Raw genomic sequence first — 27,291 nt, forward strand, 5'->3', positions numbered from 1 at the left:
GTCTTTCTCACTCCCTTGAGCTCTCAAATGGATGAAACACAGATGGGTCTTCGGCCCAAAGTTGCATACTGCGCATAAACATCATATTTAATTAGACCGTAGATGCACTCTAAATCAAATTACTCTCCGACTGACAGGAACACTTACATTAACATTGTTCCCGAGCACAGCCACAGCCAAAATTTAAATTAGTAACAGATAATTAGGATAAGAGCGGGAACGTAGGCTGACGTTCCACTGCGTAATTGGAATGGAAGCAAAACATACTGCTTTAGCTAATTAGCTGTAGCGAGAGGCAACGCACAGAGCTCAAGGTACAGAGAGAGACCTTTTAAATAAAAACACAAGGAGAACAGTCACAGAAGAGCATTTGTAAGACTTGGAAAGAAAAGGGTTCTTAAAGAGCTAAGACCAAATTGTCACCGTTTGAAAGACCTTTCAGGCTGTGGAGCACTGTGTTTAGTGCTACTGTAGAAACAAACACATGAGTGAGAGGTGCATGGGCCAGACAGGATATGTCTAAATGTACACATTACACTCAACTGCTAATTACTGTGTGTGAGAAAGAGTATAAATGTGATATACTCACAGCCTTATTGAGCTGTGTTTGTTGTAGCATTTTTCACTTTTTCATTTAAATAAGAATTATAACGACTGGAATTATAAGAACTGAAAATATGAGGTCTGTGAAATCAAAGGTATAGTTCACCAAAAAATTTAAATGATCTCATTATTTACTCACCCTCATGCCATCCCAGAGGTGTATGACTTTCTTTCTTCTGCTGAACACAAACAGAGATTTTTAGAAAATAGCTCAGATCTGTATGCAAGTGCAATGCAAGTGAATGGTGGCCAGAACTTTTAAGCTCCAAAAATCACATAAAGGTTGCATAAAAGTAATCCATACAACTCCAGTGGTTTAATGTATGTCTTTTGAAGTGATGCAGTCACTGTGGGTGAGAAACTTTCACTTTCAGAATTAAATATTGATCTGTTTCTCACTCACACCTATTATATAGCTTCTGATGACAGATTTAACCACTGGAGACATATGGATTACTTTTATGCTACCTATATGTGATTTTTGGAACTTGAAAGGTCTGGTCACCATTCACTTGCATTGTATGGACCTACAGAGCTGAAATATTCTTCTAAAAATAATTTGTGTTTTGCAGAAGAAAGACATTTATACACATCTGGAATGACATAAGGGTGATTGAATGATGAGAGAAATTTCATTCCATTTTCATTTCATTTCATTTTTGGGTGAACTATTCCTTTAACATTATGATGGTACATTTGCACAAGAGGTTATCTAGACACCATATAGTGAAACTGTTTGAGTAAGCCATTATATGTGGACCTTCATTTAGTCTGTTGGGACCAGAAATGACCAGGTGGTTTCAGGTCCATGACTTTATTGAAAAGGAGGTTAAATGCCAGTAACAAATATCTGCTATTAGCGCAAACAGAACAAAGATGCCTGGGCACCATTAAATCATGGTAAAGAGGAAACATTGTTATAAAAAGATTCATTGTTTTTGTATGTGCAAAACACACATAAATGCACACATCAGTTATCACTCTTTCAAAAATGAGTCAGTTGCCATTGAACAATGGCAGTTTGTAATATGATTTTGAAAAGTTAATCAACCTTTCTAAAAACCTCCTTCAATGAGGGCATTTTAGAACACTAACAACTTTGGACATCTTCCAAGTAAGTACTGGCTATATACATAATGCCAATGGGACTGCTCCAAAACAAAGGCCTTTGACAGCTGAGGTTACACAGGAGTGTTTCCTCTGATTATATAATTCTTTAAATGAGTTTATAACGTGATAATGCAATATCTACTATTAGTATTTTCAGTTGGTGAAAACACTGGCTGTGTGGCGGCACCAAAACATACTATAGCTGTTTGAACTCAACATAGCAACATTGGCTCAACCAATGGTGTGAATTTGGGGCAGGGCTATCAGTTTGTATGAATTTTGGCAGATAGGGGGAGTGTTTTGGAAACTATTATTATGGGGCCAAGCAGCGAACCCTATTGTAATTGTACTGATTTTCTTCTTTTTAGGGGTCCAAGCAGGAAGTGCTGGAACCCTATTGTTTTTGTAGGATTTTCTTATTATTATTATTAGGGGGTCAAGCAGCGAAGCTGCTGGAACCCTATTGTAATTGTACTGATTTTCTTATTTTTCTTATTATTTTTTTTTTCTGCCCTAAAAGTGTCTGGGTGTCAGAGACTGTAAGTCGTGGAGACACCAAACTTGGCAGGATGATCCTAAATACCCCCCACTACTCAGGCGCCCAAACACACACCCATTTGACCATAGGTGGCGCTATAATAAACACTTTTATGTTTTGGCTCATATCTCTGCAACTGTAAGGACTAGAATTCCTCAGATTCCTTGAGTCAAGTCCTACAAAATCTGTATCTCTGATTTCATTTCCGTATATAATTTTTTTTCCACCATTTTGAATTTGATGATAAACCTATTTTTTTCTAACTCCTCCTAGACCGTTTGTCCGATCAGCACATAATTTGGTATGATTCATCTACAGACCCCCCTGACAAAAAGTTATCAAAAGAATTTCAATATGTGAAATCGTTCCGAAGATATTAATGATATGTTTCCTTCGGTTTAACGCAATTTGAGTAATTGATCAATATCTATTCAACACAAACTCTAAAAGTAACAAAACTTGGTACACATACTCAGCAGGATGTTTAGAAGATGTCAGCAAAGTTTCATACAAATTTACCCTAGGGGGCGCTACAGCTAAAATAAACTGTCAAAACTTTACAGCCGTTTGAGCGACAAAGTTCAAATTAAATATGCATCTTCTTTGGTTCAAATGCTAACATATTCTTAAAACATTGATTTGAAAAATTAACAAAAATGTCTGCCAATGGCCAATCAAATTTCAGCACCTTATAACTCATATTGGGAATGGCCGAGGGTTATGGGGTTACTATACACAAGCAGGGTGTCAACTCGAAGCCGCATATCAAATTTTGTAACAATTGGCCACATGGTGGTGGTATAATTAGCTTATTTGCGTTTTTGCTCATAACTCTGGAACCGTAAAGGCTACAGTGCAAATTTGTAGCTTCTTTGAATCCACCAGTGCCCCACAATGATATGGTCACTTATATGCATTTCCATTTTCGCAAGAAACTTTTTTACAATTTCGATTTATTCGAAAAACATACTTTTTCTAAATCGTCCTAGGTTGTTTGCCCGATTCTCACGAAACTTGGTTTATATCATCTACAGACCCTCCTGACCAAAAGTTGTCAAAATAATTTTGATACGTCAAATCGTTCCAAAGATATAAGCAAATATGTTTTGGGTGTGGCCTATAATGTCTAATTGGCCTGTATCTTTTGAGTGCAATTTTTTTATTTTTTTTCCTTTTTTCACCCAATTTGGAATGCCCAATTCCCAGTGTGCTTTTTAGTCCTCGTGGTCGCGTAGTGATTCGCTTCAATCCGGGTGGCGGAGGATGAATCTCAGTTGCCTCCGTGTCTGAGACCATCAAACCGTGCATCTTATAACGTGGGAGCTTGTTGAGCGCGTTGCCATAGAGACATAGTGCGTGTGGAGGCTTCACGCCATCCACAGCGGCATCCGTGCTCAACTCACCACGCGCCCCACTGAGAACGAACCACATTATGGCAACCACGAGGAGGTTATCCCATGTGACTCTACCCTCCCTAGCAACCGGGCCAATTTGGTTGCTTAGGAGGCCTGGCTGGAGGCACTCAGCACGCCCTGGGATTCGAACTAGCAAACTCCAGGGGTGGTAGCCAGTGTCTTTTACCACTGAGCTACCCAGGCCCCCGTGAGTGCAATTTTCAAACTTAACAAAATTTGTACACATGGACAAGAGAACACTCTGAGGTAACATAATGAGTTTCATTAATTTTTGATGCTAGGGGGTGCTATAACTTAAGACAATCCTATTTTTGCAACTGTGCTCAAAGTAGGTGAAATGTCACACCAAAATAGCTGTCCACAGCATCCACAGGATCTTTTCTATCAAATTTGTTTGTTTTGGTCATCTCACCATATGTGCTTGGCCCCCGACAATAGTCGCTTGTGGCTATATTTTATTTTTGAAATTCCGTCTGAGAATTGGTGGAGAAATTGTATACATCACTTTACAAAAAAAAGAAAATGGTTTCCTATCACTTTTCATATATTTGTTAAAGAATATGTAAGTGTAGATAATTTGCATAGAACTAGGATATTCAATTAATTATTGCAAAAACTATTAGGGCTAATCAGTAGTTATTGGATCACATTATACATTGTTCTCTAAACATCTGGAACTAAAAGACTGGTTTAGTTAATGTTGACAGTAACTCTTTACAATAAGGTTGTATTCGTTAACATCAGTTAATAACATTTGTTAGGCTAACATGAACCAACAATTAACTATACTTTTGCAACACTTATTAATCTTGGTTAAAGGAATGTTCCGGTTTCAATATAAGTTAACCTCAATCGACAGCATTTGTGGCATATTGTTGAAAGCCACAAAAATGTATTTTGACTTATCCCTCCTTTAAAAAAAAAAAAAAATAAAATCGAGGTTACAGTGAGGCACTTACAATGAAAATGAATGGGTCCAATTTTTGGAGGGTTTAAAGGCAGAAATGTGAATCATATAATTTTATAAAAGCACTTGCAATATTTCTTCTGTTAAAACTCATGTATTATTTGAGCTGTAAAGTTGTTTAAATAAAGTGGTAAAATTGGCTTTATCTTCACCCAGAAATGGTTAGTAAGCATGTTTACACACATATTATTTATGTCTTGTGGCTATACGTTTAAAACAGTGAGTATTTTAGTATTTTAACGGTTATGGATTGACCCCATTGACTTCCATTGTAAGTACCTCACTGTAATCCAGATTTTTGCTTTTTTATTATTTTTTTTTTTTTTTTTTATTTAAGAAAGGGAGGGGCAAGTCCAAATTCATTTTTGTGGTAATCAACATTATGCCACAAATGCTGTCAACTGATTTTAACTTGTTTTGAACCCGGAATATTCCTTCAATCTTAATGTCAGCATATTCTAATACATTTTTAAATTAGAGTTAACATTAGTTAATATTAATTAATGCATTATAAACTAACAATGAACAATTTTATTTTCATAAATTAACATTAACATCAACCAAGATGCATTTTTTAAATGCTGTAAAAAATAGTTCATTGTTAGTTCATGATACCTAATGCATTTGCTAATGTTAACAATTAGAACCTAATTGTAAAGTGTTACCAAGTTGACTTAGCTATTAGACCTTTAAAACCAAAATAAAATTTCTTGGCACTAGAAAGCTCACAATGAGAGTTAGGGCACTCAGTGATATAAAAAAAAAAAAAAAAATCAATAGTTGCAGTCTGACACTGTATTTTAACTAAACTAAGCTTTTACTCAGAGATGGTTAAAGTTTGCTTTCCTAAAGACTAGTCCATTAGACATTAAACCTGTGTCTGCTAGAAACATCTAAATGCATTATACCACTTTACATTAACACTGTGTATGCCTTAGCCAGAAATTATTTATTCCAGCCACTTTGTCTGCTAACAAAGGTAGATTTAGTGGAGATGATGTGCTTTAATTCCTGTCTTTCTCTTCTTCTGCCTTTTCTCTCTCTCCTTCATTTGTTATAGCCAGGCCTCAAGTTTATTAATTTCCACAGAAGGGGACTAGCTAGACTGCTAACTTCGCCATGCCTATGTTTGCTGGGGGGCATCGTGGGTAGCACGCTGAATGATTTGCGAGCTCAAATTGACAATCTCGGTCCTAGTGGGATTACACAGTTCCCTCTTGTGTGACATTCCCGACCAGGCCTACTTTATGCCTGGATGGTCATATTTGGAGAGTGTCCTGGGGATAATTTTTTTTATCCAGTTCTTCTTCTGTCGTGGTGTCACGCCTCTGCAGGCTTTTAAAAGTATGTCGTGATCTGCATGATAATTAGCTGTTTTTGTTCCACTGAGTGGTGGTGGTAGTGGAAAAGCTGTTTGTGAGTGCCAGGGTCAGTGGTCTGAGCTCAGCAGTGTTGTGGAGAGACTAAACAAAGTATGGGTGCTTTCACACTAGCACTTTTGGAGTGCACCCAGGTTAGTTTGACATCAAAGTTCAGTTTGTTTGGTTCATTTGATCTCTGTTTTTCGAATTCGGGTGTGCACCCACAAAACCAACCTGATCTCATGAAATTTACTTGACAATGGCAACAATTTTGCAAACCATAATTACGTGCTTTTTTACACGTTTGGCTGCAGTTTCCCAGTGAAATGTCCAGTGGGGGGCGACAAAATGACGTGAAATGATGTTTTAATCAGATGAGGTTTTTAAGGTGAATATTAGATGAATGGTTTAATGAGAAAACGTACCTCACTAACCTAAAACTTTAACCTAACCAATAGTGTTGAAAAAAATTAAATGAGAGGTAAACAAAACAGACATCCTTTCCTTAAATCAACACCTAAACCTAACCGATAGTGTTTTAAAAGCAAATTCGACATTAAAAGCACATTTACTGACACAACCACGTAATTTTGTTTCACTTTAATGGCACTTTTGCATCATTTTCACATTTTCATTTTGAGTGACCTTAGCACTAGCTACAGCGTAAGCTAATCGTGTTGGAATAAGTGTGTAAATGTAGGTGGGTCTGTAATAAAAGTGTTAAAATATATCATTTTTCAAATGATGCCTTAAAGTAAAAGTGTTGCGGTATCATAACAAAGAAGAGTATGAGAAATAGAGCGGAAAATAAGTTTTTATAAAGTCATAAACAGCCATAGTACCGTGATTTGTGTGAAACGGAATAAAAAGCACAGTTGTTGTAGTGCCTTTAGTGTTCCTTTCACCAGGAAACTGCAGCAAAACATAGAAAGGGGCACCTAAAACTCAAAATATAGTTATAGTAACGTTCATTCTATGAGACTAGGTTGCACAAAACGTACACAAGTCCACATGAAAACCATTGAACCAAGTCTGAAAGCACCCTAAATGTACCAACTCTACTAACTACATTTTTAGTAGTGTGACCGTAGCTTTACTGTTTTTAAAACAGTACTGTGCTTTTGGTATCATGCTTCATTTTCCAACAAGTAGCGGTAATACTCAAACATGCTCGTCTAAAATGTCGAACACTCTCTCTCATATGATTAATTTTACTAAATCAGTTTATTCATATAGTTCATTTAAATGAAGCGGTAAAAAATATATATTCACCTATTCTTTTTGATGTCCACACACTGACATGGCATTTTGTCTTCTTTTCTGTAGCAATTTAAAAAATATTATAATATTTATTATAATAATTTTACAAAATACTAAAATATTTAGTTAAATGCTGCTGTTCATTATATGTTTTCTACTCAGTTGTAGAAATGTGGTGTTTTCAATTTTTATTGATGGGTTTACTGTAAATTTAAATTCAGATGTTGTCTTTTTAATGCTGTCACCCTAATTGAGATTATTAAAACTTATATATCTTAGTATTTAATAATTATTTAATAATTATTTAATTGTATTTAAATTTATATAATTGATAATTTTATATATAAAAATATTTATAGGCTTCATTGAATAAATAGCTACCTTTTATTTTTAGCTAAATGTGTACCTAACAGTTTTTTCAAAAGGTTTGATTGACTGTAGTTAAACTACTTTAATTTATAAGTAACTTGTAAATCACCAAGCTACAGTTTCAAGGTAGCTTCCCCAACACTAGAGTCCAGAGCCTTGGGGCAGTATTGGAAATTATTAAGAAATGTTATTTTTTTTTATTATTTATATATATATTATTTAATGTATTTTTCAGGATCTGCATTTAATCTACAAAGCAGAACATTTATTTTTAGCAGTTGTTGCGCTTTTTATCATACTGTCCCTAAAGTATCATTTTGTATAATTGAATTGTGACAGATCAAGTTCATCTTGATAACAGGCCTTGCGAGATAATTCATCAAATAGCATGCTATCGCTATCATCACAGTGCTCATAATACTCTCATAATATGTAATCTGCTAACCTATCACTGCTTGAGTGGCTGTTCCAGCGTTATGGTAACGTGCCCCAGGGGTCACAGAAGAGGGCCTGGTTCCCTGAGGCCAACCACTGTTTAGACACGCCTCCCTGGAATCTAGAGCTGATGTTTAGCCTCATGGCTAGTGTCAGACTAAGCACTGGTGGCAGGGGATCGTACGACACACAGTGGGAGGATGCCAAACTGTCAGCACATGTTAACATCCTCAGCTTCAGCAACTTCCCGATGCACAAGACCCAGGCAAATCTTCTCAAGTGAGCAGCGAAGACAGTCGCAGACATGCACGCAAAACAACAGAATGAGTTCATTCAAAGACTTTGGAATCTCCTAGAGCAACAGACCTACAAGTTTACATTTGCCTTCTTCCCCTGACAGCTTTCTTGAACAAAGAAATAATATCTGATATCAGTATTTTCAGATTACTTACCAGATTATAATTAGTAGTTTAATCGCGATTAATCGCATATTTTATTTATATTTTTTTTAGTTAATCGCGATTAATTGCAGATTTTAAAAGTGCTGAAATTTGACTACATATACTTATTTTCTTGACAAAATTCATTTATTTCCATCTTAGGAAAGAAAACAAAACAATATGTAGCAATATAATGCTTTATTACAGTTTACAAACAAAGCCTTCTACAATATAAAGACAATGCACTAAAATATCACCTATTCAAGTAACATTAAACTTTTCCCAAAGTCTAAGTGGGAGTTTGAGTAATTGAAAGAACTAGTCCCCACATAGGTTGCATATTTTTGCAATGGGAATTAAATCCCATAAACTGTCATCCTCCACAATATTAATTTGACTGTGGCTATCTGCTTTGTTACAGCAATCATGAAGCTGGGTTCATGATTCGCGTTAGAGCGTAAACACCAGGGTCCAGCGGTGCTTTGAACTCACCATGCAAACAAAAATGTCTCATTCTGCGTTTTGGTGATAGTTAAGATTTGGTGTGTATATGTGGTAATTAAAATGTGCCTTGCAAAGACTGAAAGATACTTTATTTCTATCACAAGTCCCATCTGTGCTTGTTTTGTACATCAAATAATGTTAAGAGGTCCTTTTATCACTGACAGGGAAGCGCTATCAGAGATTCTTTTATTTACTGAGATAACAACCTCTGCTGCTCTATCATAGGAGAGAGCGTAAAGGTCAACTAGCGTGTTAAGACATTATCGCCCAGAGAATGTCTATGGGACAGCTGCGTTATGCTATTTTATGCTTAGCTTGCAGGCTCTACTTGGTAGAAGGGCTCTGGCGCTGTGTCTGTTTGTGGCGTGTGCGTCAGTTTAATGACTACGGGCGGACACATTACAATGGTTCCACCCTTCACACCAGTGTTTATGCAGTATTAATGGTAAATGTGTTAATCGCAACTAAGAAAAATTAACGCGTTAAACTTTTTAAATTAATCGCACGTGTTAATGCGTTAACTCTGAGAGCTCTAATAATTAGACATCACCCAGACATTTATAGACCAAAGATTTATTAATTTATTAGTAGCGCTTGTTAAGGCAAGCATCACTATTATTACCGCTGATACTTAGAGTTAAGAGTTAAAGGAATAGTTCACCCAAAAAGTTCATTTGAGTTCCTTTTTAAAAATTTTTGTAAAGCTGCTTTGAAATTATGTGTGTTGTGAAAAGCGCTAAACAAATAAAAATGACTTGACTTTAGCAAGGACAAAGAGATATAAATGCTAGTTTGTTTCCTCTGCCATTTCCAAGCTCAGTTCCATAAGGGAAAGGTAGTATACCCCCTCCACCCCACTTCCCTCTTTTACAATCCATGGCTTCAGGTATCTTTTTATTAATTTGTATTTATTTATTATATAGTATTATGCCTATTAACATTTTATGTTTCGTATAAAATAAAATACCCTAACAACCACCTTCTAACAACCCAGAACATCTGTAACATCCACCTAGCAACCACATAGAACACCGTAACAATCACCTAGCAACCACCCCGAATACTCTAACAGCCATCTAGCAACCACACTGAACTCCGTAGTAACCACTTAGTAACCACCCAGATCACCTAGTTCACTTCTCTTGTATTGGGCAGAACATTATAATATACACTACCGGTCAAAGATTTTGAAACACTTACTCATTCTTTATTATAATTTTTTTTTTTTTTTTTTTTTTTTTTTACATTTAGAATAATAGTAAAGTCATCAAAACTATGGAATTATGTTGTGACTAAACAAAATCCAAAATAAATCAAAACTGTGTTATATTTTAACATCTTCAAAGTAGTCACCCTTTGCCTAGAATTTGCAGACATGTACTCCTGACATTTTCTCAACCAAATTCTTGATGTATCACCCTGGGATGCTTTTTAAACAGTATTGAAGGAGTTCTCATCTATGTTGGGCACTTATTGGCTGTTTTTCTTTATTATTTGGTCCAAGTCATCAATTTCAAAAACTTTTTTTTAAATTCAATTTTAGTTTTATAATGAAATAAATTTATATGGTGGCACAATTATATTTTTGTCTACAAAACTAATTTAAAACATTTAAGAATACGCCTTCGGATCAAAAGATTTTTAAGATCATGAGAAACATTTCAGTCAAGTGTTTCAAAACTTTTGACCCGTAGTGTATTTGTGGATATGTTATCATGTCACTCAGATTCAGTGGAAATGGTTTGACATGGTTTACTACTCACTCAACTAAAGTTCAGCGGTAGACAAACCTGTGAAATGAGAGAGGCATTCTTGCAAGTGGAGTTAAGGGTAACACTTTACAAGAAGGTTCCATTTGATAATATTAGTAAATGCATTAGTTCCCTATCTGTCACTTACTTGACGTTGTGTCGATGTAGTGATACTAGGGGTCACTCTTGGGAGCCCCAAACACCTCTGCTTTTTTTAAAAAAGGCCAATGAGAATTGGCGAGTGGAATTTGCATGCCACTCCCCCGGACATACAGGTATAAAAGGAGCTGGTATGCAACCACTCATTCAGATTTTCTCTTCGGAGCCGAGCGGTTGTATTCAGTGCGCTGAATTCAATTCCCTCCAAAGACGCACCTCAAAACTGCTGGATTTACGGTGCATTTCAGCGGCTTCTCCCCCTTCTCCCACCTTTGCGACACAATTGTTCTACAATCTCCGGGTTGAGCCGATCTCGTCCCGTGTATTGGCAGGTACGAGCAGGTTTCCGGGACAGCTGGCCGGGTGTACCGCTTGCGCATAGCGCCTTTCCCCTCCCTTGAGGTGAAGACGTGCGCTCTTGACTCCCAGCCATGTTCACAGACTGTGATTCATGGATGACTTTCCTCCTTAGCCCTCTGGCAGTTGAGTTTGCGGAGAAACTCACTGACTGGCCCAGTACGTGCGCTAATGAGCCCCTGTACTGAGGTAGGTGCTCCACATGTGCTGGTTCCCCGAAGGCGACTCCATGTGATATCTTCCGCAAAATCGTTTCCCTGTCAGCAAACTGCATCTTCCTTGGGCAGAGGCCCCTCTGCCCCCGTTCCCCATGCTCTGTAGAAACTCCTCCCCCTTCGGGTAGGACCTACCATGGGACCTCTCCACATAACATACTTCCGGCAAGACTTGGTAAGACCATGTGACGTATTCAACTCAAAATACCCCCCCCCCTCTTTTTGGGCGGGGTGTGGTCTCCACAGTGTCTTCCCCTTGGGAGGGACACCCCCCTGACGCAGACACTTATGGCTCCCAGTCAGTTAACAAATTCCACTGTTTTTGAGGAGTAAAGAGAGGGAAAGAGGCCTCGGCTGGGCTAGCCTGTCCCTATAGTTGGGCAGTTGACTTGTTCCTGATGGACCGTTCGATGCTCATAAGAGCGTTGGGGGAGGTTACGTGACAGCCTGGTGTGCTGGCTACGAGGCACACAGCAGTCTGCCCATCACACACCACCAGTTCACGTAACACAGTTCAGATAGTTGTGGCATTTTGTATAGGGACCCCTAGTGTCACTACATCGTCACAACGTCGAGTGAGTGACAGATAGGGAACGTCCTGGTTACTTTCGTAACCTCCGTTCCCTGATGGAGGGAACGAGATGTTGTGTCCCTCTTGCCACAATGCTGAACTACCCGCTGAAATGGCCGGGACCTGGTCTCGTCTCCTCAGCACAAAACCTGAATGAGTGGTTGCATACCAGCTCCTTTTATACCTGTATGTCTGGGGGAGTGGCATGCAAATTCCACTCACCAATTCTCATTGGCCTTTTTTCAAAAAAGCAGAGGTGTTTGGGGCTCCCAAGAGTGACCCCTAGTGTCACTACATCGACATAACATCTCGTTCCCTCCATCAGGGAACGGAGGTTACGAAAGTAACCAGGACGTTTTCATAAATAAACAATTAACAATATATTTGTCACTGCATTTATTAATGTTAGTTAATAAAAATACAATTGTTCATAGTTAGTTCATGTTAGTTCATAGTGCATTAACTAATGTTAAAAAATTTATTAATATATGCTGAAATTAACATTAACTAAGAGTAATAAATGCTTAATAAGTATTGTTCATTGTTAGTTAATGTTAACTAATGTTGTTAACTAATGTTAACTAATGAAAACTTATTGTAAAGTGTTACTGAGTTAAGATTGGGTAAGAAGTCTGTTTGCTATGCATCAGTGGTGACTTCCGGATGCACCACTTCGCCTTGACTGAAGTTGCAAACGAGGTGTGAAAATCAGGTTAGATGTGTGAAAACCAGCTTACGGAACATGCAACATCGAAAACAGACACATATCTTTCAGCCAAGCAATGTGGGGTCCATGGGAACATTGTCAAAGATATAAAAAATCAACCAGTTAGGAAGTCTTTGAATTGAATAAACGGCCTGATAATGGAAATCCAGTGAAAAACGTATTTGGCACTGGCCATGAGAAATTGAAGCAAAGCTGAGGAATTGCTGGAACAAGCACATAACTGAGTCAGTCAGCACCAGGAAGAGCTCTGCATTTCTCTTTTAATTGAGCTGAAAGCTTAAAAAATGTCTTGAAACACTTAAAGAAATTTAATGCTGGAAAAAGTGTATTGGAGTTGACAGTACTGAATACAACTGGAAGCAGATGCTTACAGTTGTGTTGAGCATGTAATGAACATTGCATGCTCATTTGTTGACATGGCTCTTAAAGGATTTCACTGTGAAGATGTGCTTTTTCTAAGAGAATATTTGTTGTCTTGTCAGAGCTCTTTTATTTTAGTTTTTAGTTTTTAGTATTTTTTTTTCTTTTAGTTTTAAGAAGTCAACATGAAACTAATATTTAATTTCTTAATAAATATGCCTTGTCTTATTGTGAACAACTCATTGGTGTATGTTATTCCAAAGGGAAAAAATGTCTTTGATATCTTTCATCAAAATTAATTAACTTTCCCTGCCTCTGAAATGACTGGATAAAAATATTGATTTTCCAATTAATCGCAGTCTCCATATAAAATATCCCGATATCGACTTTTAAAATCTCAAGATTGATCTTTTACCTTTACTTAAAATGTATACTTCTGTTTTGGTTGTATCGATTATTATATCTTGTAAATATATTGCAATTGAACTGCATAGTTTGGGCCTTGTTGTTAATTTCTTAAATTATTATTTTCGTAATGTACCTAGTTAGGTTCCCTGTATAATTTACAGCATTAGCAAAGAGATAAAATGGAAGCAAAATGGACATTATAACTAAGATATACCCAGATGAATCATAATGTTATCATATCGAAATCAGAATTGATTTGAGAGCTTGTGAATCGGAATCAGATCAAATCAGGAAATCTGTATTGATAATCAGCCAGCTATTTCGGCACTGTTTTAGGCTATTTTGTAGATAATGCAGCCTTTATAAAATCTTACCAATAATTAATGCAGTAATTTAACATAAATATAGCAATGTTAACAGCAATAATAGCAGTGTTGCCATTGGGATAGATCGAAATGCTCTCGCAGGTGAGCTTGACGACACATTATGGAATTGGTTGCAAATGCCATTGCATGTTGAATTCACTTCCATTGCAAGTGCCTTACTGTAACCCAGATTTTTGCTTTTTTTAAAGGAGGGACGAGTCAAAATAAATGTTGTGGTAATCAACATTATTCCACAAATGTTGTCGATTGAGCTTAACTTGTATTGAACCCAGAATATTCCTTTAAACAAGTCCTTTATGAAGTTTAAGGCCGAATTCGGTCAAGCCAGTCCTGAATTTGTTTAATGAATGTTTATATTCAGTCATACTGTATATTGTCAAATTTTAGTGTATTAAAATGTCACACCTTGTATCATGTTCTTGTGCCGAATAGCAGTCTACAAAAGGGAGATGATATCAAGAGATGTGTTGAATATTGAATGGGTTTCTCTAGGCTGTCTCTTAGCAGCAGGGGCCCTTGAAGAAACTTGAGAGAGATTGCATTACATTATCCAGCTGTAGAATTGGTGTTGTCAACACATCTTGAGGCGTTCCTCGTGGCCTACCCAGTGTGCAGGTGCCTCCTTAACAACTACATTTGGTCTGGTCACTTTAAATCATGTATAGGACAGGTCAGAGTGAGGGCGAGATGCCAGAGAGCATGAACCTGCTTTCTCTGTTTCTTTGTCTCTCTCGCTGTCTGTCTTCTCAGCTCAAAGAGTCCATTACACATGACAGTTCAAAGAGTCTCTGACAGCCTCTGAGAGACACACATCTCCATTAGCGTGGAAAACAAAACCCTCCTCTCGACTTTACGGGAGGGTATATTTTATGTATTTTTAATTTTATTTCTCACCACTCCCATTTGATGCCTTTCTCTTTTAGAATGTCGGTGGTTACAGAACAAAATTCTGTCATCATTTAGCCTCATGTTGTTCCAAACCTATATGAATTTCTTTCTTCTGTGGAGCACAAATGGAGGTGTTAGGCAGCATGTAAGCCTCAGTCACCATTCACTTTTATTGTAAGGAAAATGATGCAGTTAAAGTAAATGGTGACTGAGGCTAACATTCTGCCTAAAATCCGTTTGTGATCAGAAATCACCTGAACTGTATGTGTAGAGCCGAGGAGGGTGGGGCCGGGCTGGAATGAGACACACCCGGTCCCCAATCAGCCTGATGGGGCGCGTGAGGGATAAAGGCGGCCGGGGACGACAGTTCGAGAGAGAGAGAGAATTGCAGGCAGCTGTACTGTGTGGTTTTCGGTTGTGTGTTTGTTTAAGTTGTTTATTAAATTATTATTTAAGTTGTCAAGCCGGTTCTCGCCTCCTCCTTTCCACTGAACCCCCTTACAGTATGTTAATACTAGTTGTAAACGGGGTCAATCTCACCCACCCATCAAGTACAGAGATGTGCACCCTAATTGAACTAACTGAACCTAATTGGTTCTTCTGAGATGCACAATATGGAAAGATCTTTTCTCTATCATTTCATCTGCCCACTCATCTGTATCAAGGTATGAGTATATTCATGGAGGTGTGCGTGCCACCACCGTGTCCATTACCCTGTCACCTATCTTCCACCTTTCCTTGTTTATTCCTCAATCCACTGTCAAGTGCTTAGATAGACTCAGACTGTCTTTCAGCCATTCTCTTTCAAATCTGCCTATTTACTCTTAGAGCCACTCTTCCATGTCTTAAACACTATTTGAGCGTGGCAGAGTGCTTCAGAGCAGTTCCCCACGTCAATATTGTGCCTTCTTTAAGAAAAAGACTAATACATCTTATCTGTACTGATGCACAGACGCTCTCTGAACAGCTATTTCAGAGAAAAAGCACTTGCCACAGTAATTGTCACCATGTTATTCCCCCGAATCCTCCAATAATTCAAAAGAATCGGTCTGCTCTCTCTCTCTCTGAAAAGATTCTGCAGTCATGCAGAACAATGTGGCTGACACCTCCACCGTTCGTCACAGCCGAGCCGAAAAATATATTTGCAGAAATTAGTGACACTTCCAGTGATCTCTGTATCTGCCAATTAAAAAGTTCTCTTTTTTCCATGGCAAGACAGAAAGACACCATGCTAAATTTGGCCTGCAAAAAAGATGAATTGAACTGATTCACAGTGATTAAAGCTGGCAACGCTGAATAGATCACTAGTTTATTCGCACTTTTCTTTGTTCCGTATGCATGAGATTCCCTTTAAAAACATATATTTTAAGGAGATGTAGCTGCATCTAATTTTCACATTTGAATTTATTCATGCAAACCATCATGTACTTTCATACTACATTTAACTTCCGAACTGAACAGATACAGCTGAGATAAAGTTTCATCAGTTTTAAGACCTATATGTTAGTAGATGACATTAAATACATTTGTTCTGTGATGTCAATGTTTCAAGCAGCATTTTGCTAATTCTTTTATAATTGCTGTATTAGGCATGCACATTTTATGACCTCATATTAATTGAGAGAATACATGGAATATATATATATATATATATATATATATATATATATATATATATATATATATATATATATATATATATATATTATTGGCCACACTGCACAATCTTTTATAAGGATCTAGTGAATGCAAAAAAAGAAATGGTTATTTATAATGATGCAAGAACAAAACCTTTCAGGACCTAAAATATACACATTCCCTTTCACAATAATCTAAATTTTAACCTAAAATCAGCAACATTAGTTAACACAAGAGTTAACATGAGCTATCTCCCCTGTCACACATGCAGCCTGGTAAATTACAGAAAAATTGTTGACTAGCCTTTGTGCTATTCACACATGCAACAACTTTCCGTCTTTTTTCCGTTTTGCTAGTACCATTCACACATCAGCACCAAATGGTGTTTAACTCTGTGACGTTGTTTGCCGGAAATTACATTTACATGGCTGTGCCAGAAATTTAGGCTTCTTGTTTGAAAACATGGTGGGGTAGTATTTTGGATCTGAATTCTGAACGTATGCAGATTTTTGGGCAAATGTTTACATTTATGCAGTGGCTCGAGACTCAACAATATTTTATGTAATGACTTCAAATAAGACTGATGAACTACAGAGAATAAAATGCTGTCACTAGCATCCGGAGGCAGAGACACTATGGGCTCTATGTTCGTGAGTGCGTAAAGTGCAGGGCTACGCGCTACTACCATGCGCAATGTCTTATCCAATTTTCGTGAGAGCACTAATTCAGTAAAGTGCAATTTTTGTGCCAGCACAAGACGCAACTGGGCGTGGGTGGGAGTGTTTGCGCTGCTGTAGGTGTATTGTATGTAAATGAAGTGGCGCAAAGCGCAATTTGCTATTTTCCTAAGAATTTGGTCGTTGTGCTAAGACGTTTCAATACCACCTCTTAACTCAGGGCAAAGTCCAAATTCAGTTCCTGCATTTGCAGTTTGGAGATTTCACTAGCAGGTGGTAATAAAGTTCATGCCAAAATTCTGAAAGTACAGAACATCAAATTATGTCCCGTCAATCGCTGTTGAAGCCGTTTGTTGAAATGAATTACGAATTATGAGAATTGTGTTAAACTTTCTAGAGGTCATGGTTTATTTTTTCAATTATTATTATTATTTTTATTGTTATGTTTATATGTATTATTATTCTTGTATATTTACAATTGTATTTATGATTTAATTTTGACTAGTAATTTTCAACCAGTTGCCATAGAGTGAAATATGCCCGACATTCAACAAGGACAGTGTTAATGCACAGATGAACATAATTTTCAATTCTTCTAATTTATCGCATTCAGTCCATTTACACTTCCAACTTCTTATGAATGTGCTGTCTTTGTTTAAATCATTTGTGCTTGAGGGAATGGGCTATATAATAGGACACAGATGTTAAATAACGGGAGAAGAACCTCAGAATTTAATGGCATTTGGTCCAGCCTATTGCACATTACACGGGCGATTTCGCCAATCCCACTTGCGCCTAGACTTAGCGCATGCTTGTACGAAAATACCAAAACTTCATGGCCATGCCCACTGACTTTGTGCTTATGACTTAAGGCATTGAGTTGCACATAACGCTTGTGCTCTTAAAATAGGGCCCTAAATGTGGCTGAAACAGTAATGTGAAAGTTTATCACTACAAAGAGGTCTGCACATTCCCGAAGGAAGCCAGAGATTTTATTGTACGTAACAGAATTGCTTACTTTGTCATCTCCATCAGAATGTTCTTAGGTCAGCACGTCCTTACCTCGTACAAACTAAAATTGGTAATCTTATGGCTCTGTTCACACATGCCATCAATATGGAAATTTATAGGTCAATGATACAACTTCTCATTAAGGGAAATTGCCAAAGCAAAATGTACAAGTATTTTCAAAAGGGTCATGTTTACACATGACCTCTAAGCTGAAAATTGCAGCACATTTTCCTTAAAAGGCTGTATGTGTGAAAGGGGCTAATGAAATGCACTTTAACAGCATTTATTAATGCTAATTTCTACATTACATTCTACATATACTGTACATCTTCTAATACATTTAAAACTTTAAACATTAATATTTGTTAATGCATTATGAACTAACATGAACTAACATTGAACAATAGTATGTTTATAAATGAAAGATTAATACTTGTTTAATTAAAAAATGGTTGCTTATTGTAAGTTCATGATACTTAATGCATTAGCTAATAAATAGATATGCTGTATAGAACCTTGTTATAAAGTTTTGCTCTACAGTATATTCTGAATGTTGGTTTAAAACTGTCAATTACCTACTGTAAGTCTTTTTAAACTATGCAAGAATAATTTGCTTTCTAAAAACCCAAAGTAATGAAACTATTTCCATTAATTCACACATTTCTGGTGTCTGCTGCTTTTTTGGCATTGCAATATTTTACATAACAATAATCTTATCCTGAGAAGCCTTTTTTTTTTCGCTAGGGGATATTGCCTGTCACAGAGAAATTTGAAAACCCATTCAATCAGACTGTCTCCGCGAGTGCTGAGAGGATCCCTGCTGAAAACTGGAAATAAGATTGCAGCTGGACAGTCCCTTTTCCCACCATTCCTTTGAATAGCATTGGGGGATATGAGGACTGGGGGTGACTTTCACTTCTCTGCATGCCTTTAAATATATACATTACGTCATTATAAAAGCAATTTGCCCTCCTCAATGGCTTTCACAAATACTTATAATATACAGCCTCTTGTGCGCGTCCATTCAATTATACTGTTACTTTTGTAAGGTTTCAAAATTGGCGAAATTTGGATAAGAGCGAGTGTAGTGTTCAGCTGTACTTTAACAAAAATGAGATTTTCTCTGACCTAAACAGTTTAGCAGAGGGAATGAGTCCCTCTTCATATCAATGAGTTTTTCTGTCAGCCCAAAAGGAGTAAGAGTGAGTTTGCATTCAGAACGCACCGCAAAGCACCTTTTAGTGTCATGACTGGAATCGAAATGGGCTTCACCACAGGTAACGAAGAAATGAACTCCATGTCAGAGGAATGGGCTCTACTACACCACACTCTTTATATCAGAGCAAAGGAGGACGATGGCTGAGCTACGTCTGATTAGAGTGGCTGAGCTCCAACATTCTGTTTCTATGGGAACAGGATATTATGTGCTGACCCTGAGCAAACAGGAAGTTTATGTCTGTGAGCTGTGTTTACAATACCCTGATTGACTCTACTGGCCAGGGTGGCATCTTTAGGGATGTTGAATAGCTTGAAAGTTGACTCTACAACATAGAAGGCTTTTGGAGAATGTGTCTATAAATGAATGTATGCTTAACAAGTTTATTGCCCAGTTTGTCTAATTAAAATTAACTTTAATGTTTCTGATGCTGTTGGCTTGCAGTTTTTACTTTATTAAAACTTATTTCATTTTAAGTTGATTTAAAACTGAAGTGTGTAATTTCTGCGCCACTGAACGGAATAGCAAAAACACCTTACCAAATATGCCTCTGTCTGCCGTAGATCAAACAAACAGATAGTCCTGCCCCAAACTCACACCATTGGTTGAGTCAGTGTTGTTGTATCAAGCTAGAGGGGTCACTCACAACAAACTGACATTTTGTTATTACAAATTTGTTTACAGTTTTCCAGATAGTTACCCTATATTGTCTTTAAAAAAAGGTACCAGTTAAGGCACAAGGCCATCACTGGGCAGGTACCTTGTTTTGGGTACATATTTTGTACCCTTTACATTTTTTTTTTTTTTTGGTTCCTAGAGAAACAAAATGTATAAATGTACCTTTAAAGATACACAATATGTACTGTACTAAAAGTACAATTACAGTATGTACCCAAAACGAAAAGGTACCACCCCAGTGACGGCCCTTGTACCTTAAACTGTCCCTTTTTTCTGAGAGTGTACAAATGGATTACTTATAGTTGTTTCTGCATGTTAAGATGGCATAGGAGAAAGTATTTTCAGATTTAAACTTAAAAATAATGACATTATTTTTCAGTATTTTACTTTATTTTGGGGCAGATTCACTAAAAGTTTGCGCCACTTTTGCGTGTGGTTTGTCAGTGCAAACACCTGCGTCATATTCACTAACCACCCACAATCACGTTTAGAGGGCGCAATCAGCACTGAAATTCCGCTGCGTCTTCAATATTTAAATTATGTCATTGTCATTCCTTTCAGCACAAACACTCCTCCTTTCTATGTAAATTAGTCTCATTAAAGATTGTGCTTCATTCACAAAACTCCATGCAATTTGCCATGCGGAATTTATATTGCGCTATTACCACTAAAATGAATATTATTTAAAAAAAAAAAAGAGATGTTTGTGAACATTTTCATCTGATCATTTCAGCAGTAATTAATCAGTAATACTCATCAAATGATGTTGAAGAGTGTTATAACCTGGCATATATCCAGATGCGCTGTGTCGTCAAGCGCATGTTCTGTATGTTTAAGAGATGATCCAGGTGTCTGGATCTAAGTAATGCTGTTCAGTCCCGGCAGGGTGGGTCAAATACAGTGGTTTGCGTCATCCTCGGCTAGATTGCACTCAGAATTGAACCGCAAGATCAGAATTGCATGTGCAAATTGTACTCAGCAGCGATTTTGTGGGTGCATTGGCGCCGTTGCCTGATCTGCCTAATTCCTTTAATGAATCGTGCACTAAACAAGTGCAGCTAGTGCATGCAAAAAAAATGGCACTTTTAGTGGGCGCAATTCATTCTTAGTGAATCTGCCCCTTTGTGTTTTCCAAGCCCCTTACCCTAAATATTAAAATTACTTGTCCCAGGCTGGCTGTGCTTCTGGCATGAATGATACCTCGGATTATGTGGCTTATTTATTTATTAATTTATTTTTTTATCCCCTTTTCTCCCAATTTGGAATGCCTAATTCCCACTATTTAGTAGGTCCTCGTGGTGGCGCGGTTACTCACCTCAATCCGGGTGGCGGAGGACAAGTCTCAGTTGCCTTTGCTTTTGAGACCGTCAATCCGTACATTTTATTATGTGTCTTGCTGTGCATGACACGGCGGAGACTCAAAGCACGTAGAGGCTTGTGCTACTCTCCGCGATCCACGCACAATTTACCATGTGCCCCATTGAGAGCGAGAACCCCTAATCGTGACCACGAGGAGGTTACCCCATGTGACTTTACCCTCCCCAGCAGCCGGGCCAATTTGGTTGCTTAGGAGACCTGGCTGGAGTCACTCAGCACACCCTGGATTCGAACTCGCGACTCCAAGGGTGGTAGTCAGCGTCAATACTCGCAGAGCTACCCAGGCCCCAGATTGTGTGGCTTGTTGAGGAGAGGTGTGCTATTACTTTTTATTACTAAGTGATTTGAATCATTTTTTTCCCTGGTGTACAAAAAAGGAGCAAAAAAAAACAAAAACCTTGTACTTCCATAGAGTTACATTGAAGGAGGGATTCGTGCCATATCTATCAAATCATAGACTTGGGAGTGGGCAATTTAGACTTGAGCTTGTAAGCAAACACTTAGAACACTCTAGCAACCGCATTGCAAAATGCTGGAAACCACTTTAGCATTGTGACATCAAGATTTGCACAGATGAGCACCACTCAAATTTTTTTATAAAACGTACAAATTTAATCTATTTGTACAGTTGGTCAGATCATGTGATCATGTCAAGAATAGCCGAGGTTGCCCAAAGGAACTGTTATGTTTCTGGGTTAGCTTTACTGTTTGCTTGCGCACCAGTTATAATTAAGCAAGCATACTGTGGCTTGGCACTCACATGTGAAGTAAGTTTACCCTGTGGTCAGCTGACCTTAACAGTGTGAGTTAGCCTCATGCAATGCCTGGAGTGAGGTGATGTCACCATCCAGACAATGGGAGAGAAGTTAAATACATGTAAACCTTTGTGGTCAGTGGAGATTTAAGAAGATTGCCTAGAGTTTATTTGTCCAATCATTGCATCTGAATTCATATTGTAGTGAAATGAGTTTAACTTATTACTTGTAATAAGCTACATTGCAATAATTACCCATTATTTGGTGTTACAACTTACAAATGTGTTGTTGTGTTACAAATGCTCTCTTCATCTCTGCGGTCTACATTATTTGATGGCAAACCCTAACGCTTTAGCAGATGAACTAGATGTTAATTCTAGAGGACTTCCATGCTTTACTATGCAATGAATTTGCAATTATAATTATTCTTTTGATCTCTTATGTTGTTCCAGTTGAGGACTATTAGTCAACAGTGGACTTGCTAGGCCTTAATTAGCATTCTCATTTTCTGTCTATTAAGTGTGGGTGAATCATTGTGGTTACATCCTTACTCGCTAACATTTCATGGCTTATGATGCTCAGATGCAAGCTGGTGATTATCCAATTCCCAGCCTGAATTTGAGAAGCATTGGTGTGAGAACCGTGTGCCTCCATTATCTAAGAGCGTCCACTTCTGACACACTCAATTATGATATCATCTCCCAACTAATCAATCTTCACACAGGTGGATTTTGTGACTTTCTGTCGAGAATAGACATTTCAGCTCAAGCAAGCAATGTTAGCTCTGTTCCAAAACAAAGTGAACTGCCTACCTAGGCTTTATAGGCTGTTCCAAATGGTAGACAGCTGCATTATGCTGCTTTCTAAGATCATTTGGCCTGGTTTTGACCAAATTTTATGCACCATTGCTAGGGTTGGGATGATATAACAAAATTCGATATATCGCGATCCAAAAAAGTAACTTGATATTTCGACATTTGCAACTTTGTTTACTGTCCATGTGATCATAATTGAAATGACCTGTCAAACATAATTCTCTCTATTGCTTGATTTTACACCTACTGCACTTTTTCTACACTGTTAACAGGGTCCATAAAGGTCCTTAAAGTGCTTTAATTTAGCTTTTAGAAATTTAAATACTGGAATACCTGGAAAATCGCCTTGTTTTGATGAAAAGTGCTTGAGATTGAAGCGGATTGTTTCTTCCGTGTAATGTGTGTCCATCAAAGATGAGGCACACTCCACTTTTATTGAATAATGTGCCTTAATATCCTTTCTGTTATTTACAGTCAGATAAAAACAGTAAAAAGATATATTAATTTTAATCTCACACAGCATGGATGTGCTAAATAAACTTGAGAGATTCTGGTGAATGTTTGTTGAACCAGAACAATGTGAGGTGCTCATTGAACTCTTTTTTAGAGTTTCTGAATGTAAACTCAATGTTATTACTTGTAAATTGTACACATTATTTCAAACAGTAATAGCTCATATCATTCTATATTCAATTTCATGATATAATATTAATTCATATAATGTTGAATTTCTGTATTTTTACATAGTTTAATTTTGATTATAATAATGATAACAAACAAATTGAATTGTTTATATATATATATATATATATACACTTTCACATACTTTTTTCAGGACAGATTTTGTTCAGTTCTATTGCTTGTTCTGCACCTGATCAGCCTGAATGTACCCCACTATTTTTGAAAGCTTATTTGTGTGTGATAGAGAAAGGTATATGAGTAACTCTTATTATTTAAATGTTGAGCATTTCTATTATGTATTAAAGAACTTTATTTTGATGAGAAATTATAATGTGTATTTTACTGAAAAAAAAAAAAAAAATCAGAAGAAAAACAATTCTGTAATATTTTGTAATTCAGGTGTTATTATATCGATTCAAGATTATATCAAATCATAAACCTCATATCGTATATCAAACTGAATCGTGAGATAACCATAGTGTCCCATCCCTAACCACTGCATAGATTCAGAGAAGGCAATCCTATAATGGAAGTGTTTAATTCCATAGCAAAAATGTATCACCAAAAATAGTTCAATCCAATTATGATTATTATTATTTTAATTTTTTTTTAATAGTTGTGTTGACTTTGTACTGTATTTTTAATGCATATTAGAGCATCGCCTTGTTAGCTTAGCAACATGCTAACCTCTTATGAAATCAGTTGTGAATTAAGTCTCAATAGAGCTATTGTACGCTTTTCTGCAAATCATTTAATGTTATGACATTTAATGTTATGTTATGTTATGTTCAAACTTAAACCTTTGTCTTTTGTTGCTTTCATTTCATGTTGCCCTCTCTCGCTCTTTTTTTTTTTTTTTTTCTGTCACGTGTTAATTGTAGTCTTTTTAATGAGAGGTTTCTTATCCCTATCTCCACAGGTCGGCCTGCCCAACGACTCCAATTGTGTGGAGGAAATTCTGCGGGTGAGTTAGATTCACATTCTCTCTTTCTAGTACACTAATTACATCTAGTCACCTGCTCAGCACCATTTTACACACAATGGCACTTCACTGTCATGAGAAAAAGGCTACCATTTAAAAAAAGAAGCCCATTACATCAAGATTGATGGGCTTATTGTTCCAGAATGTACTTTTAAGAAAGTATTCTTAAAAGGGTGAGAACAGCAAAAAAAGAATCTTTTCATATTATTGTATGAATGTGACCCTTTTTGCAACCTTTTCAGTGTTTTGTTTTTAGGATCTCAGCTACTCACTGTGAGACTTAAAAACAAATCAAGGTATTACATTTGTTTCCAGCAGGATTTGATTGTTTTTTTTGTTTTGTTTTTTTTTAAGTCAAATTGTTATATTCAGTCTTGTTAGTAAGATAAATGGAAATTAGTCTGGGATGTCTACTTGGATAAATAACGTATTCATAATTGCTGATTACTGTTTCATGAGACCATCATGTCTTATAATTTAAGCATATTGTATTCTCTCTAATGCAGTATAAAGCTTTTCATAAATAATTGTAACCACATTTGGACATTCTTATACCTGTTAATGGTTACAACTCTAAATAGTATGATGCATCGTAATATGCGATAACACATGAAACTGGTGTTGTTGATGATGTCATTTAAAGGATTACAGTCTTTAAATGTATAATGTAATATAACTGTGGTTACAGTCATTTACAAGAACATACAACTAATTGTAAGGTGCATTAAATTTAGGTGCAAAAAACTTTATAATGCATTAATAATACATTGATAATGCATTATTATTATTATATGCATGCTTCATATCAAGTTTAACCAACTAAGTTTCTCAAAGCATTTAGTAAGAATAGTTTCTGTTTGTGATGCAAAGACATGATAGCGCAGACATCACTGTAAGTGGTGTGCAGTCAACTGACTCTGTTAGCAAATCATGTATTCTGTCAATGATAATAGAGGCAGAACATGTTGTCAGGGCAACCTGGAGTACATCTGTCTGTTGGAGTGCATGGTGGGATTGCTCAGAGGACCCTCACACTTGAGCTCCACTGATGTTGACTCACATGTGACTCATGAATAAGGACGTGTTTTGCTTCAGTCTCCCTGGATTCAATCCACATTCCACTGTATCCATGATGTAGGGAAATTCACTACAAAATCCTGTTGATGTCATAATAAATAATTGCTCGCTAATATCAAGTAATAAGAAAAATGTATTGTTTTTGCATCTGTAATCCAAGAAAATAAATACAAAAATGGTCCAACTGCATTTAATGGTATGGATATGAAGCTAGCTGAAGGGATATTTAATATTTATTTAGTAAAGTTATTGCATTCAGTTTGTCTTTTTCTGGCATTTATTACAATTTTAAATTATTTTAAAGTGCTTAGAGCATGTAACATGTCTTTAATGGAATTAAAGAGCATATATGCCTCACCTTGACAAACAATAACTGTAAAGAAAAATGGGAAAGGGAAATGGTTGAATTTCTAACTTTAAAGATTGTGATTCATAGACTGACTCATTTAATAGAATTCAGGTTTCCACATGCGTGAAATGGACTTCAAAACATTATAAAGAACACAGATAATACAGCTTGTTTTCATGAAGGTGTTGTGAAATATCAGTTGAATATCAGTTAAAATTAAATCCATAAGTTGTTTAAGATGAGAAGTTAGCGCATGCAAGAGATTGGAATATTACTGCCACAGCATACACTGTATAAAAGAAATTGTGAATTTGCAGTATATTCCCTGCTATTAGTAACCATAATTTCACAGTAATTTTTATGTTACTAGTTCAACCGTTTATTGCAGTTAAATGACAAATATAGTGTGACTTCACAGTAAACAGGACCTGGAAATTACTGTAATATAATGTTAGTAGCATTGTGGTATAGAATCATAGTGATTAGCTTTGTCTGCATTACAGCAATCTCTTGTATATTTACAGATGAACTGTAATAGTGCAGTTTCCATAGTACTATGGAAGGTTCCCAGCACAAACCCCTGCACTTCTAAAAGGCAGTTCACACTGGATCAAAGGCCAGTCACCCCCTTCATCTTCTTCCTCAGGGCAGTTCACGAAGAGAATGATTCTCCTCCATGGAGAAAAGGGACAAGCCAACATTTATAAAGCCAACAAAAAAAAAACAAAAAAAATCATTCTATTCCAAAAAGCAGACTGCAGAAATGGCATGATCCTGATCTGGGCTCATGCACACATTCCCATTAAATAAATGAAGGTTCATAAACAGTCTTGAACTGAACCATGTTGAACAGATTTGCCACCTTAAGAGTTGAAACAGAACAGTTGGCAGCAGCTTGATGATAGCGGCAGAGAACATATTAGCAACCAATCTGCAAAATACTTTATAAGTCATAATTAATTATTCTGATTATGAGTTTATTGGATTAAAATCAGAGTTTTTTTTTCAAAAAACAGATTTTTGATAACTTTGCAAATTTATGAAAAAGAAAAAACTGAAATATCACACTGACATAAGTATTCAGACCCTTAACTCAGTACTTAGTTGAAGCACCTTTGGCAGCGATTACAGCCTCAAGTCTTTTGGGGTATGATGCGACAAGCTTTGCACACCTGGATTTGAGGATTCTCTGCAGATACTCTCAAGCTCAG

General features: G+C 36.8%; 1 protein-coding gene across 1 annotated transcript in view; it reads left to right on the forward strand.

The window, feature by feature from the left end:
- Positions 1 to 27,291, forward strand: part of LOC127412578 (AF4/FMR2 family member 2-like) — a 282,293-nt gene that overhangs the window by 152,169 nt on the left and 102,833 nt on the right. Inside the window, exon 4 of the mRNA XM_051649043.1 lies at positions 24,592 to 24,636. Coding sequence (XP_051505003.1) covers positions 24,592 to 24,636 — 45 coding nt within the window. The remainder of the gene's footprint in view (positions 1 to 24,591; positions 24,637 to 27,291) is intronic.

The sequence above is a fragment of the Myxocyprinus asiaticus genome, chromosome 22, assembly GCF_019703515.2.
Source record: "Myxocyprinus asiaticus isolate MX2 ecotype Aquarium Trade chromosome 22, UBuf_Myxa_2, whole genome shotgun sequence".
In the NCBI taxonomy this organism is placed as follows: domain Eukaryota; kingdom Metazoa; phylum Chordata; class Actinopteri; order Cypriniformes; family Catostomidae; genus Myxocyprinus; species Myxocyprinus asiaticus.